Raw genomic sequence first — 16,177 nt, 5'->3', positions numbered from 1 at the left:
CAAAGCATACCCCTCTTCCCTGCTCCTCGTACCTTTTTTCTTATTCTTTTTTCCTCTTACTCCCCTCTCTCTCGTTTCTGTCCTTTCCTTTTGGCCGCCTCTCTTGTACACGTTGTTCCTTGACCGACCTCTTGTCAACCGCCTTAGCTCTCGCCTCTGCCCCGAGCAACTTTTCTTTCCGGATAAAACTTGACGGTATATCCCGCTTGTGCCTTCTCCTTTCCCTTGTTTTCTTCGCCTTTTCCCTTCTTGATTTCTCTTTAAAATTATCATCGCTTGTGCATGTCGAAAGCGATTCTGGTCATCTTCGATTATGCTCTTGTTTGATTCGTACCGAGTATATCGAGATAAAATTAATCAACTTAATCGAAACTGATTGTGTGACTGAAGTCCATGAACGTATTTGCGGTACTTTTCGGTAAGTAACCATCGATATTGTTCTTCTTAATTCAAGATCTAATATTGTTTGTTAATCGAATCTTGTTTCCGAGTGACTCTTCTCGGCGTAACATTAATTTTTGATTACTTAATATCATTATCGATAAACCGGCCGATATCGTATGAAGACCATAATGTCTTGGTCAAAGATTGGACGTAGGTTTAGGAAAATTGCAATAGATACAATAATTATAATTACAAGAGAATTTTATTGAAAAATTTTGACGTATATAATAAAGTCAACAACAATATTTACAAAAACATTATCGTGCAATTTCTTATATTACATTATCCAATATATTGAATATACTGAATATGAAAATCGCTTATTTCGAAGACAATTCAAATGTAGTCTTAATAAATCTTTTTAAATCGATACATAGCATCGGCTTATTACTTTTAGTTCTTCTTTCTTTTAATTCTCCTTGGAATTTACGAAATTTTTAAAATAAATAATCCCTGGAAGCAATGTCTGTAATGTTGTGTATATAGAGAATATTAGCAATTTCGTGTTATTGTGACATTTCTATTGTACGTTAAATAAATTTTTCGTCGTATTATTCATCGAGAGAATTAAAAACACTAAACTAAAACAATCCTGAGATTTATGTTATAATCAGGATGAGATTATACTTTGGCCAGTCGCTAAGCTTGACTCAGCTATTTTTAAACCAGAACGCAGCAAACTTGATTGTTTTCGCAGTCGACGGCGTTACGTTGCAGAGCCGAGGCACAGTTATCCATGCACACTCCACTATGGTGACGGCAATGAGTCCTGAATTCCGATTTGACTGAAATTATAGAAAAAATTATCTTTAGATGATATGTCCGTAACAGGATGCATCGAAAGTGCCGCTTTACTTGCAGATTTCACTGCCGCGGAGCAAGAAGAAATCTCAACGTTCTCAAACGCAATGATTTACTCGATAATTCGTCTTAGAATAGTGCGAGGTTCTTCATATAATCAATCTTTTTAAATACAAGTCGAGGATATGGCGCCAGAGGGAAGTGAAAAATCGTACACGGCATTTATAACTCGTTGCGTGAAAGTGGCGCATAAATTAATTTACTGGTCATTTGAAATTCATAACGCGGCAAAGCGAATTCCATGAGCGTGTATGGTCCGACGCGGACTTGCGTATCACGGAAATATCATCACTGGATAAGTAACGCATTTTTACCGTAAAAGCAAATACATACGCATTTACTTAGTGATAACATGCAGCTGAGCTAATGCATTAGATATAAATTGTGCTCCAAAGCGTGTAGAAATGCCTGAGACCCGAGAAGCTTTTACTGCGCAATTTTCGATTTTATAACCGGCTAATCTCTAAATGCAGTAATGTAATAATCTTTACAAAGTGTGAATTTACCTATGCTACAGCACGAAGTACCCTGTTGCTGGCAGAAAGTCTCTCCTTTTACTGGTTCGTCACACATGTCAAGAGTAAGGCAATTCTCTGGAGCACATATTTCTCGTGCATATCCTGGAAGATAATGCAAATTTATAATAATTGTGTGTCATATGTTAATTGACCACGAAACGTTAGAGAAAAGTTTGTTGTTGGTTAATACGAAAAAGCCATTGTTTAAGGAAAATTAATTTTGGAGAAAGCAAAAATATCTCTGTTTAATTTTACAATGTAGCAGGATCTTGAAATATAAATCTTAAAGTCGTTAAATACTTTAATCCAATGTAATTTATGAAAAAGAATTATTCTTACCAGTAGTGTAGAGAAGGACGGTTGCGAAGATGACAAACACAAACATGTAGGACTTCATCCTTTCGGCGATCGTGTCGGAATGGCGTGTGATACTGTGATTCTGACAGCCGACGATTCTCAGTGATCCCACTTTCCCAACTCCGAGCATTATATAGAAACGCAAGCGACCAACCTGACACAACACACGCCCACACGTAGACTTGAGCGAACGATTACTCACACACAGTTAACGCTCTGACGCTCACTTCATTATCTTCGTCATTATATTAGATAACGTTAATCTGATTTTGATTATTACATTTCCACAAGACGGAACAAATTGTAGCAAAATTCTGAGTCAGAAAATTTTTCCAATTTTTCTGTTGAATTTTTCTTGTGCATCTGTCGCACTTAACGCTCGCGGAATTGTGGTACCAGCATCATGATTCTTCAGCACAAGTTTCTGCAATATACCGATAAGGCGAGTGAAGATAATGCTCGAAAGTTTGTTAAACCGATTGTGTCATGGCGAAAAGAATTCATTATAATGCAAAAGATGATGTTTTCCATGTAATTATGCAATTACTCCTGAAATTGTTGCCCTCAAATTCCTATTCTCTATTAATCTGCCATTATACAAATTTGTGACTTAGCAGTATTTAGCAGTACATAATGACAATTTAGATGTCAAATACAAATATCATCTTTTTCTTTTTTCTTCCTCGCAAATATAATAGAAAGCTCTCCAAGATTAAAATCACGGCGATTAATCTCGCATTATCTTCAAAATGAGAGACAAATATTTTTCTGTAATATTAATCCAGGTTTATGGAACATCACATAACAGATTTATCAATCTCGCTTATCAATCTTTAGTCTGTCGTTTAGTTATCTGGTATCATATGATGACCTCAGATATTATGTATTAGCACTTTATGCATGGAATTTTTTACGCGATTCATACAGTCAAACACGGATGTTCTGTGCAGCACACCATCCCGCAAGAGCCAGGAATCTGTCCCTTTATCTTCTTTTCTTTTGTCACTGAGATAAGCATAAAACAATTAAGAAAGGTTTGCTTCTCACAATCAGTATTACACAAATTCATAGAGAAAAGGAGCATGCTTGGGAAAACAAGACTGTTTCATACTGGTTATTTGCCGTTGCAAAAAGTGTTTAGAGAGAATCTTGAAATCAAGGATTTCAAATATAAGAAGAACCACAATCTTTAAATTGATCATTAACTGGCAGTGTAACACATTTGTTATTCTTCACAACGTTTCCTGGCCCTTATCAAGCGTACAGAAATAAACCAATTTACATACTTAATAAATATACGCAGCTCCTGTCAGACATTAGTGACAGTTAGATCTATAAAGGCACACGCCAGCAGCGGTGGAAAATCGAATGCTAACACCGTACACCGCTGCTGATGTGTGCCTTTATAGATCTAACTGTCACTAATGTCTGACAGAAATTGCGTATATTTGTTAAGTATGTAAATTGATTTATTTCTGTACACTTGATAAGGGCCAGGACTGTGGCCGAAACGTTGTGAGGAATAATAAATGTTAATTACACTGCCAGTTAATGGTCAATTTAAAGATTATTGTTCTTCCTATTGGTATAATCACTGGCGAAAAATAAGTTCCTTCTATCTGTGATTTCACATATATTATCTTCATCGATTTTTAGACTCTCTCGAAAGTTCTTGATGTTTTTCAGATTCGCTACTTTGCTCTCTCGTCAATATGAAATTATCTATATAGAAATTATTTATCAATCTCATAACACGCATATTTTCGATGATCTCACAAGTAAAAGTTCAGAATTCATATCTCTCGATCGAGACGGTCAAGTAATAGCTCCTCCACAAAGATAATCAGATTAATTTGTTATTGACGAAGTTTGACTTTTATCAAGCACTCTGTGAACGAGTTTATCATGTATCGAGCTACATCAGTAAACGATTATAGCGATAAAAATTAGTGTAAGTAGAAAGGTATTCTCAATCCATTCAACACGTGACGAGCAAGGGATAGGACGTTCGAACGTTTCGATTTTCTGCAAATTTATTGCTTTACTTATGCATATAATAATAAGCTGGGTTTTCATTATTATTTAATATGCATACTTAAAAACGACAGTTAATATTAATAAATCAATCGCAAATTAATAAATGTGATATACGGGATTATAGTAAATACCAAGATACTGCGAATAAATCGGAAAGTATTCTTTAATAGATGAGATAGATTGTATTAAGATCTTTACATTATATTGCTATCGTCACACGCTCCATGCGATAATCTGAAATTTTAACAAACGTATGGCATTGTCGACATTTTCATTGATTCTTTTCAGAGCACGATACTCATCGCTAGATGTTCTTGGCATTCTTCTGCTCTTAAATAAAAATTAGTAAAGATATGTGTTTGTATTAACGCTACGTTCTTGGGAAGAACATATCTGAAACCTACACCTCTTGACGGTACATTCTAAACTGAAACGGATAATGGGACAATAAGTACTTACTACTGGGCCTTGAATGTACAAGTTGACTAAGCCGAAATTTTTAGGGCGTAGAAAGACGGTGAGCTAATAAAATGTTTACACCACGCCTGCATTTAACCGATTAAACGTTCAACCCTTTTCCAAATATTGCTCAAATCTACTTTTTTTTGGATACTCTTGACACTCGAGCCATTACTCACTATATTTGCGAATTAAGTTAAAAGAAGATCTCGTTAGGGTAATTCCTACGTATCATGAAATTCGTGAAGAAGTTAAGCTTAACGGTCTAAAAAATAAATAAAAAGAGAAAAAAGGAAAAAGAGAGCCGTCGTGATGCCTACTGCCGTAAAAATTTCCCGTTTATCTAGTTAATTTATGACCTAAGTTCATATGTACAAATGGATAGACTTTATCAGTACTGAGCATAGGAGCATACATTACATATTATTAATGTTAGAATACTGTACACGATAGCACTTTCGTGAGAATTAAAGTTTGATATTGACTAGAAAACGAAATTATATCAGAAGTCCAGACAAAAATAACGCGTTCGCACAACGAATCGAATGAATAAAAAAAAGAGAATAATAAATAAAATAATAAAATTATAGATATTCTATAATATTATGGACTTTATCCGAAAAAAAATCTGACGCATGGTAATCATATAATATATATAATATATTGCTCCTTTGGCATTTGCAGCAAACGCGAAAATATCGCCATTACTTTCGTCTGGACAACAGATTAAGAGCGAGAGGTCATCATCGATCACTGCTGAGCTGTACTAAGAGTGCGATTTTCCGTTTGTCGAATTGTCTGCGCGAGGAAGGAGATGCGAGATCCAGTTTGAGCTCGCTTACGATACATATGTATGTCTAAAGCTAACGATTGTACATTTCTCGAGAATCTGATTCGCGAGGCGTCACGTCATCCGACGAGTATCGTCTTGAGTAAACGCCAGCCTTTCACATGGAATATTTCCGACGACGCCGTCCAAAAGATCATCCGTCCACTCTGTATCACAGTTAAGTGAGATTACTTATGCACCAGGTCGATAGTCCGCTATTATGTTCTTCAGGAACGTGTAGACATCTTTAAAAGTCGGTCGCGACATCTCGTCTCTTCTCCAACACGAACACATCATCCGATAGATCTCCTCCGGACACATCGTTGGCTTCGGTAAAAGTACCTGACACGTAAATTCGTAGTATCAAGTCAAATCGTAAAGCAAGATTCGAGATTACTCGATAAAGAATTTGAGATAATTGATCATGTAGCAAAATCACCGCTGATCAGGTAAGCCACTTACTTGTAACTCCGCTCCGTAGTACATGTGCTCAGCGTTCTGAATAACTTGATCATTCGATAGATGTTGAAAGGGCTTTTCCCTAGCCAGGCTCATTACCTCCCAGAGTGTCACGGCGAAGGACCAGACGCTACTCGAACACGTGTACCTGTCCTGAAATTTATGAAATTTATTACGTTGATATTGTGCAGGATCTTCCGCAGACAACTCGGAAAATTGCAAAGAATTGTAATAGGCAGAGAAATTATATTATATAATTAATTATATCGTGTCTTACCAGGGTTGGATAACTTCTTTTTTTTTAACTAAGTTAAGTTTAAAGTTAATAACTCAAAAATTAACTTATTTAAAGTTAAGTTAAAAAATTAAATTAACTTATTAAAGTTAAAAGTTAATTATGCAAAACTATTAGGAGTGTGATTTAGTTTTGAGGGTTTTGCAACAGATGGCTGTAGTGTCAGTTTGTTCCAATAGCTGTTTCCGATAACTGTTGTTTCTTACAGTCTTGACATTATCCATGACATTTAGTAGCATTATAGCAATAGATGCAATAACAGTCGTGTTTATATCATCGTAAAAATGCAACTTCCGAAACAGCATTTTCGACATGCGTTGCTTTTGTTTTTTAATCAAAAGAAAACTACGGCTGACGGTTATAGAATTCTTGTGGAAACTTATGGTGATTCTGCCCCATCAATTAAGACGTGTGAATACTGGTTTAGACACTTTAAAAGTGGTGAAGGACAAAGAACGCTCGGGAGAACGGGAAAATGCAGATTTGCAAGCATATTGACGAAAATCCAACAGAATGCACTTCAGAACTTGCCAGAGCATTAAATGTTGATCGTACAACAGTTACGAAACATTTACATGAAATGGGAAAAATTCAGAAAGAAGGGAAATGGGTTCGACATGAATTATCGGAAAGTGCCATTGCGAACCGGTTGAACATTTGCATTTCGTTGATCGCCAGGCAAAAAAAGAAGAGTCTTTTGTCTCGGATTGTTACTGGGGATGAAAAGTGGATGTATTTTGATAATCCGAAACGCAGAAAATCATGGGTGGATCCAGGCGAACCATCAACATCCACTCAGAGACGCAATATTCACGGTTCAAAAGTAACGCTCTGTATTTGGTGGGATAGTGTACTATGAGCTGTTAAATCCGCATGAGACTGTCACGGCTGATCGTTATCGACACCAATTGTACAAGTTGAAGCAAGCATTGGACCAAAAACGACCACCAATTGCGAGTAAACGACGGAAAGTGATTCTTCTTCGTGACAACGCTCGACCTGACGTTGCGTTATCAGTGAAACAAACACTGTTAGAGCTTGAATGGCAAGTCTTACCGCACCCCGCGTATTCTCCGGACATCGCTCCATGCGATTATTATTTGTTCCGGTGGATGCAACACGCTTTAGAGGATACACACTTTGATAATTTGGAAGAAGTGCGAAAATTCGTCGACGAATGGATCGACTGAAAAGAAGAGTGATTTTATCGTGGTGGAATCCATCTCTTGCCAGAAAGATGGGAAAAAGTGATAGAAAACGAAGGAAAATATTTTGATTAAGGTATTCATTCATTATCATATTGAAATACATGCGTTTTTGAGCAAAAAAAAACCCTCAAAACTAAATCACATTCCTAATATTATATTTCTTTACGTAATTAATGTTTCAATTATAAATTCAGATGATTTTAATTCAGATGATGACTGACCTTATAAAATAGGCTTCACGAAAAATAATAAACATATACGATAAACACATAAGATGATTATTGTCTATTATAAACTAAAGATTGAGATTCGTAAGCGCTCTATTCAGTGTTACCAGTTTTAAGACGCGGCTCACAGCTCCGCCGCTCGACTAATAGGGACCGAGTCGCCAAGCGGTGCACAGTGGTCTAAAATATCGAAAATGTGGCAAAAAATCAATTTTTCTAATTCGTCCAAATACCAGAAAGCATTATTGAAATTGTAAGAAAAATGCACGAAACACGATGTCCTGTAATTTAAATGCTTGCGTGTTGCCTTGAATGCATAGTATAAACATATAAAAATGAAGAATTTTTTAATATGTTTCATATAACCGTTTTCTACAGTTCCGTTACTTTATTTACATTAGTTTTCACATTACACAGAGTGGTTTAATAAAATGTTTTTAATATGAGGAAAGAAATTACTAATTTTTGCTGATTCGGTTGCTATGATAAAAAAACAGACTGTATCTATGAACAACCTATACCTATAGGACTTTACTCTGAGGAAGCACTTGAAGCTAAAAATAAGAATATCAGATCCTTTAAAGAAAACAGAACTCGAAAGATATCAAGAATTGCTACAAACACTGATCTGTTTAATAGATTGTTACTTTCTTCAGATTCATATCTATCATCTGTTAGAAAACTTCCACGTAAGAGTAGCTGCACTCTTCCTTGTGATGTACTTAATCTCTTAAGTTCCTAAGTTTAATATGCCTCTATGTGCCATTTAATTAAAAAAATCGAAGTCTATGTTTAAGAGTAATTATTTGTAACATTTTAAATGTCCCACCTGTATGTAACCTGTTTTTCATATTAATAATAATTCTCTAAGCTGTAACAAATATTATTTATACCTTATGCAACTTATCATTACTAAAATATTAGTTTAAAATATTATATTATTAGTTTTTGCCACAAAATCGGGCGTTTAGACCACTGTGCGGCGGAGCTGTGAGCCGCGTCTTAAAACTGGCAACACTGGCTCTAATAGCGCTGCCAACCATTTTCACGATTTTTAATATTGATGAATGATTTTTAACTTAAAAAAAGTTAATACGTTAACGTTAATGCCTTAAAAATTAACTAGTTAAAGTTAAAAGTTAATATATTTAAAATTAACTAAGTTAAGTTAAAAGTTGATAACTTTTTAACTTAACTTTTAACTGTTTAACTAGTTACTACCCAACCCTGTGTCTTACCAAGAGAATGCTTTCCCACGGCAGCCATCTGATCGGCGCGGGCGGTCTACCCCCTATATCGCTGTAATCTTTCTTATAAAGATCACTGCACATGGCTATATCGGTAACTTTCACGGTGTAAGAACGACCTACTAGACAATTCCTGGCCGCCAAGTCCTTGTGCACCAGATTCTTCGATTCGAGGAATCTCATTCCGGATGCTATCTGCGTTCCCATATACAGCAGACAACTCTGACTAGAAACGATTAAAATTGATCATATATAAAGATCGATTTAAAAGAAAAACAGTTTTGTTTTTACGGTTAAAGCAGATGAGATTGCCACTTGTACCCCTTTTATGATCATTTCTGATTATTATAATTAAATTTTATTATATTTAAATTTTACACAGATAAAGCAAACAAGTGCCGAGAGAAAGGTTGTGTTTCTCAAAAGGAAATTTTACCTGAGCGCTTTCAGATTGCAGTTCGGCCTGAGCGTTCCCGTGAGCGGTACACTGTACTGAAGATAATGAGCGAGGTCACCGAGTTCCGTGTACTCGATGATCGTCCATGGTACTGGTTCCACAGTGCACACTCCCAAAACTCGTGCCACATTCGGATCAGACAGACACGACAGGAAACGAACTTCCCTCATCTGATCCACTGAGTTGTTGGTCCGAATATCGCTGGCGCACAACGGTACGCGAGCAACGACTAGTCTAGAAGCGCCGGACACGACCTCGTCTAGACCAACAGCCTCGCATATTATTGCCTGCAAATGTATTGCAAATGATAATCTGCCATTTTATTAAATAAATAAATAAAAAGGTAGAATATCAGCAATATTTCGTGTTGTTATTAATCTTTTTTTTATAAGCGGAATTATTGTCGGAAATATTACTTCTCCTATGTTCCTCGAGCCAAGTTTTTCTGTCGTTCGTAGGCACTGACGTGGTATATTGGTTGGCTCTATCTCTTTGCATTTATACGACTTGTTCATGCTCGGTGCGATATTCCAACTGACGACGGGCGCTGGTACCTGCAAATGCGAAAATGCGTTTTTAATTGTCGCGATCGTCATAATTTTGCCGACTCACCCGCGCCCTTAAGGAAGGCTCTTCGCAAGATAAACACAGCGACGTAAATTGCAGTCATAGACAAGCCCGTCAGCGACGGTTTAGTTTTCGCTATCACTAGTAATGTAACGTATACTTGTATACTTTTCCTTTGACTTGGCCAAGTGCAATCAGTCAAATGCACCGTCAAATTGGACGGCATTGGACGATAGTATGATGGCGCGCAACTAATGTGTACCTTGTGCTTCTCCTTTGGTGCTGTGTGCCAACGTTTCGAGTGAACTTGATCGACGTCCCTTTGGTGATTGGGCGTAACCGCGATATTGAGTTTCCTAGTTGGACTGCTATAACTTTGAAGGGTCCTGTAGTGTTGGGAATGACGAGGCGGCGAGTTCGTCGGTGACGAGGAGCAGCTGGATGGACCAACTGCGGATTCCGGTCCCGCGTCCAGTCGTGCATCCTCTTCCGGGATCTCTACATTGTTGAAGTCCTTCGGAGACTCTAGAGAGCATCACCAGTGCCTTTCATCGCTATCCGTTTTTCGGATTTCCATCGCAACGATCGATTTAGCAGTAATGTTTGCTGTTTTTTTTTTTCCCCAATGACATTATATTATATTAACGTTTACTCACCGGAACTCGCTACGATCGCGTAAGTGGATTTGTATTGGGGACTGACGAGCGGCGAGTTAAATTGCTCCATCGTAAGAGACTCGTGCATGCTGACGTCCTCCGGCATGTCAGGTGTTACACGATTGGCAGCTTCCGCCGTCAGCATCCCACCGGGCGTTAAATTTAAAAGAAGACCCTGGAAATTGTGAATTCTCGATCGTTACCTCAACCGTCAACATCTCTCAGGTAATCTCTTTTATCTTCATATTTGTAGCGTAAACGTAATCTCTTTTACCTTCATATTTATAGCGAATCCGAATGGATTTTTTAACACCGTCGGAGAGCTCTGCAGCTTCTGTCGCCGATTCAGAAATAGGATAACAAAGAAGAGGGACAAGAGCAGCAGTATGATGGCAGTAAGGACGCCTATCAATACTTCCATATATTCTTGGCCATCTCCGGGTGCTGTTACTGTAACGAATTTAGATCCGGTTAAATCTAGAATAGGCAAGTATAAAATAAACTCATCCTCGCTAGTTATTAACTTAGGAAACTTGTAGGAACTATATTTGGTTTTGCGATGCGCACTGTTCGTTGGCCTCGAAGCTACAGGCAGTACGACTGTGGAGATCGTGCAGATCGATTTTTCTTCGATCAAGCGTAGAATAGACAGTAGAGTAGAGGAAAATCGTAGAGGACGATTGTCGTAACGTAATTCTAACACGTAATTCGGGGAGGAGTCTCCGCGTGTGAGTACCAAAATGGACGGGAAAAATCTGGATTTCAAATAACGCTTTCCCTTCATCGCGTGCAACGCACAGAAAAAGAAAATTGCCGGAAATGCGCGGGGAAACGCTTTTAATTCCCACCCTCACGCTCGCGCATACCTCTTTCGTTCGCTCTTCGGTTTTCCACGATCCTCCATACTCTTTTTGCGGTTCTGCCCTTTATTTTTCGGAGGATAATGGATAATGGATAACTCTTATTAGAAGATAAAATTGTGGTTGTGAATCTGGCATTATTCACACGTATGCTCGAGTCTGTTGTTATTATCACCCATTTTCGTCTCTTTTACACAATGTCTGCTCCTCTTTTTTTAAACGTGGCCCATTCTACTTTCTCGATCGAGCGACACCGGTCAGCTTATCGTTGCTTAATGTTGCTTTATTTGCAGCCGCGCATTCAAACGTATTTATTGGATTTCGAACCGCTTGTATCGAATGATAGGATTTCGGAGTTTCATTTTAGCACAGGATGCTGTTCCACCTAAATCAATTATTTTCATCCTCTCTCTCGCGCATCTCTCGTACCTTTTTATTTTATTCAGCTCAGCCGCATGTATAGGAACGGATACGCCACGAGCATAGAATGTGTACGTGGTTTTGTCTTTATTTGCGCCGCTGCCTAGAAAAAATATTTGTGATCAAGAGAGGATGAAGAATAAGGTTTGACATTTACACAGTCCATCAGAGACACTAACTACTACTAATTATGGAGTAGACTGTGCTCTCTCTCTCTCCCTCTGCTCGGCTTTTTCTCGCTCGGTTACCTTATTTCGTTCGTTCTTTTATACCTCTAATCTTCTCTTCCGCTCCCGTCGAATCAGACGTTGGCTAATCCGCATAATCGATCGCACGGATATTGGCGCTTGAATTATGAAGGCGCCGTTCTCTCTGTAGCTTCCTCATTCGTGAATTACGTAAAAAACGAAACTGGAAAAAATTGCACGCAAGAACTATATTAGCAGGTAGCGGGCACCATTGTCGCCTTCCTTTGCATTCATACCACCGTGAAGCGGACACTCGGTTTACATGTTGTTTTTAGTTACTTTATTTTGTACTCTTTGCTATTCCTTCCCTCGCGTCGTGCCATCTTTTTTAGCGCGTGTGCGCTGCATTTGTGCGGCTCGGTGGTTTCACGGCTGTTTTATTTCTGAGGACCGTTCGCGCGTTTCCTTTATTTATAATGGCGAGCCAGGAAAGTGCTCAGTCTATTTTTTCGACGGGGGTTATAGGGGAATAGGATTCGTCGGCTGCAGGGAATATCAGAGAGCCGTAATTATGCTGCAGTCGAGTATTTTTTCTAGCATCCTTCCTCTCGCGTCTCTCCTATAGCGTCCTCATTTATCTGTTGCGCTTCCTGTTATCTGCATCTTCCGTGCTCCTCTGTCTCCATGCTATAAGTTTTTCTCATTCTTTTTTTTTATTCCTATTTTTCATTCTCCTTTCGTAACGTAATTTTCCTCTATCTATCTCTCTCTCTCTCTTTTTCTTTCTTTTAATACGTGTATACACGCTCCTCTATCTGTTCGGGCGACAAATTATGTTTCATTTACTTTTTCTGTTGCAATGGTCAACGCACATTCCGTGCATCTCTATCACATTGTGGCATATCGCACGCGGCAGAGAGAAGCTGATGTAATTATTCATTCTCGGTACCGGAAAATTATGGATGAAATTAAAACAACAATACTTGAAAATACGTATGTATCTTTTCACAAGAAATACTTTAACATGTACGTCATCGTAGAATTTACTGCCTGCACACATAATGTTTCTACCAACATTCTTTCGCCCACTTATTCCATTCCGTGTTGCGGGTTTTAATTTTTCATTTGGATAAGCAATTTCTTTAATTACGTACAGTGACTCAAATTTAAAGTGCATAATTTTTTATTTGCTTTCGGACCTGGGAAGCACAGTGTAGGACTTGCAATTTGTTCGCACAAACTGTCAGATATACGTAATTGTGCCAGAGCCGACTCTACTTTCCTCTTTTTCAGCTCTCTTCTTTTCTTCTCTCAAATGCTCTACCTTTTAACCCGACTAATTGTTTACGTTACGAGAAACTTCCTACGTGAATTATACAATGCGACCGCATCTCTTTCTCTCTCATATCGAACAATGATGTTTCCTAATCGCATTGTCTTTGTGCTAAAAAGTTGCGCGAAAGATATATTGTTTCGCAGAGTTGGTTGAAAATGTAATACATTTTTTAAGTGAACTAAACATACTTATATTCCATACGTGGAGAGTATCCAATTAAATCTAATAATTAATAAGTATTGACATAAATGGCCGATTATGTAGGGTAACTTAGGGTATGATGGCCATACGGAAAAGATGGCCAATGGCTGTAATTTTTACAATAATTGTTAAATAGTGAATTTTGGTACTCAATCTCAAAGATAATTAATATTTACAGTAGTTAATATACGTACACTAATCGAAATAACAATATTATGAATAATATCTAACATTTTAATTTTCGATTACCTGCATAGTTTTTCATGTGTCTAGTAAAAGCTGCTGTAATGTGAAATAAATTATAGTTAAGCTGTCGTAATCAACATTAGATACATAATAAAGGTATGTAACTTGTAATTTGAGTTATAATTTGTATTTACGTTATCATTATTTATTTATAAATACTATGGCTATCTTTCCCTCACAGTTTGGGTAAGATGGCCCACTTTTTTCAAGATAAGTTAACGTATTTTAATTGTTAACTTCTTTTTGTTTATTTATCTGTTAAAACATTATGCGTTTTGTTTATTTATGTGTAAGAGTTCAGTTGTCAAATATATATTGTCAAAGAAATATTGTCAACATAAAACTAAATATGCGAAATTATATGTATGGTTAACTGTTAAAACATTATACGTTTTATTTATTTATATATAATAGTTCAGTTGTCAAATATATATTATAAAATAAATATATTGTCAAATAAATATTGTCAAAATAAGATTAAATATGTGAAATTATATGTATGGCCATCTTTTCCCTAAAAGTCAGGTAAGATGGCCAATGCTTATGTTGTAATATTTTGATAATATAAAAGTTCTAGTAATTATTTTCTCTTTAATTTCGATAGTATTACATACTTTAAGCTTTAGTGAAATAATATACCAAACGCCATTAAAAAATAACAGAAATAAATGTATGTTTTTTGCATTTAAAAAAAGCTATGGCCATCATACCCTAAGTTACCCTATAACTACGTGAAAAACGTTCAGAACTGCGCAAATAAAACGTAAAATATTAAACGCAGAAAGTTCACTCGTGAATCTGGAGTCATCTACTTAGAAGCATACGGTACGAGAAATGAAAAGTTTCTAGTAGCCGGTGCTTAATTAGAACAAGATTGATACGAATTAAATGCCACTCTCGGCAAGTTACTTACTCGTTTGTAAGTTGAGATCCACTTCGGGGTTGACTGGAATTTCTCGGTTGCTGAACTCGGATGCCGCCTCCTCCGTAGTGTTTTCGTAGGGATTCGCTGAAAGCGGAAAATAGCTGTAGCTAATTACAATCTGTGTGGCGAAGATTTGCCAAGAGATTCGTGTGAAATAGAGAGGTTTTTAAATGCGCGAAACAAGATAATCATCGAAATGAAAGAGCTTGTTGCGCAGAAAATGATTTTCATGCCAATTATGCTATTTACTTGTGCAGTCAAAGAGCATTATATATTTTGCGCGAACATTTAAATGGACTAATTGCACGCGTTTTTCATATTCGATATCGTTAACGCATACGACTATTAGTACGATGAAATTGAGGAAATTCAGCCGCGGATATCCAAGACAGAGATGTAATGATTATTAAAAGGTAATTGAAGTCGGCGAATGTATGCGCGAGTGGAACAAGATAATCCAGCGGGTATTACAACTTTGTTCATTACAAGATTTCTTGGAGCATTACGATCTGTGAGTTACGACTAACAATAAGCACAAGCTCATTTGTTTGTACGTGTTCTTCTCGTCGTTTATACATGGGTCGGTAGCTTACAACGCGAAATAAACCCGCGGGAAATCTAAAAGAACGTGACAGATTATTCCACAGAACGACGCCGAGAGTAATGTGAGAGTTAAAGAAAATTATCGTTACGAAAAGAAACTCTTCAATGAACAGCTTACTGGCGTCGAATGTTACTTCGCTGATTATGATCCATCGCGCGGCAAAGTACAGATGCATCTTCAACAATCGCCCCTGTCGTCCGTGAAGGCCGATCGAGACATTTCGGGCGTTCTCCAGCACGAAATCCGGTATATAGGAATAAGGCAAGGGTTCATCCTCGTAGGTCTCGCCGTCGGGGCTGAACCAAATGTCCGCTTTCGAAAATACCTGTCGTGCAAACAAAACTCGTTTTGAAGTATACTTGTTTTTATCGAAAATCGATCGAAGAAAGCAAAACGGATTTAGTGTATTTCTTTTGTCTCGTGAAATCTACGAATTAAATTGGGGAAAAATATTATCAAATATTTCTCGAAGAAAATAGAATAAAGTCTAAAGTAAAAAACATGTAAAAATAATAAAAAAATGGATCGGAGCGACTTATTTTGGCATGATGTTACATTCGTTTTTATCGTGTGAGATCGATAAACTGAAATATAGATAAAAACTTTTAGTACTTCAGAGCATATGAGAGCATTGACATAAAAAAAACATGTTACGATAAGTATTACTATGTAATCGGTAAATCGTTAATCATGTCATCCATGTTGCAAACCGGTATTATAAATGATGTATAGACAAAACAATATATCTTATTATAGTTATGCTGTTTTATTATATT

The 16,177-nt window shown here is 37.1% G+C and overlaps 2 protein-coding genes across 2 annotated transcripts in view; both read right to left on the bottom strand.

Annotated features, from left to right (window-relative positions):
• Positions 1 to 228: 228 nt before the first annotated feature.
• On the bottom strand, positions 229 to 4,241 carry LOC105278913. Its single transcript, XM_011338359.3, has 3 exons — positions 2,163 to 4,241; positions 1,812 to 1,925; positions 229 to 1,229 (listed from the first exon to the last, which is right to left on the bottom strand). Exons 1-3 carry the CDS (start codon positions 2,308 to 2,310, stop codon positions 1,105 to 1,107), a joined length of 387 nt encoding a protein of 128 aa, XP_011336661.1. The 5' UTR covers positions 2,311 to 4,241; the 3' UTR covers positions 229 to 1,104.
• Positions 4,242 to 4,364: 123 nt separating this feature from the next.
• LOC105278912 (discoidin domain-containing receptor 2) overlaps positions 4,365 to 16,177 on the bottom strand; it is a 74,852-nt gene continuing 63,039 nt past the window's right edge. Inside the window, exons 8-17 of the mRNA XM_011338358.3 lie at positions 15,519 to 15,726; positions 14,786 to 14,881; positions 10,896 to 11,071; positions 10,622 to 10,796; positions 10,228 to 10,490; positions 9,815 to 9,952; positions 9,378 to 9,685; positions 8,933 to 9,167; positions 5,968 to 6,117; positions 4,365 to 5,847 (exon numbers count right to left, since the gene is read on the bottom strand). Of these exons, the coding sequence (XP_011336660.1) occupies positions 5,698 to 5,847; positions 5,968 to 6,117; positions 8,933 to 9,167; positions 9,378 to 9,685; positions 9,815 to 9,952; positions 10,228 to 10,490; positions 10,622 to 10,796; positions 10,896 to 11,071; positions 14,786 to 14,881; positions 15,519 to 15,726 (1,899 nt within the window). The 3' untranslated portion in view covers positions 4,365 to 5,697. The remainder of the gene's footprint in view (positions 5,848 to 5,967; positions 6,118 to 8,932; positions 9,168 to 9,377; positions 9,686 to 9,814; positions 9,953 to 10,227; positions 10,491 to 10,621; positions 10,797 to 10,895; positions 11,072 to 14,785; positions 14,882 to 15,518; positions 15,727 to 16,177) is intronic.

The sequence above is a fragment of the Ooceraea biroi genome, chromosome 9, assembly GCF_003672135.1.
Source record: "Ooceraea biroi isolate clonal line C1 chromosome 9, Obir_v5.4, whole genome shotgun sequence".
NCBI lineage: Eukaryota > Metazoa > Arthropoda > Insecta > Hymenoptera > Formicidae > Ooceraea > Ooceraea biroi.
The sequence above is the reverse complement of the archived record's forward strand: the minus strand, read 5'-3'. Positions and strand labels throughout refer to the sequence as shown.

What these genes read in the sequence shown, in the direction of transcription:
- LOC105278913 (XM_011338359.3), bottom strand. Translation starts at nt 2,310, where the DNA reads ATGCTCGGAGTTGGGAAAGTGGGATCACTGAGAATCGTCGGCTGTCAG. An exon ending in CGTCCTTCTCTACACTACTG is followed by an intron (nt 1,926 to 2,162) that starts GTAAGAATAATT and finishes ATTATCTTCCAG; the next exon opens with GATATGCACGAGAAATATGT. An exon ending in TACTTCGTGCTGTAGCATAG is followed by an intron (nt 1,230 to 1,811) that starts GTAAATTCACAC and finishes CTATAATTTCAG; the next exon opens with TCAAATCGGAATTCAGGACT.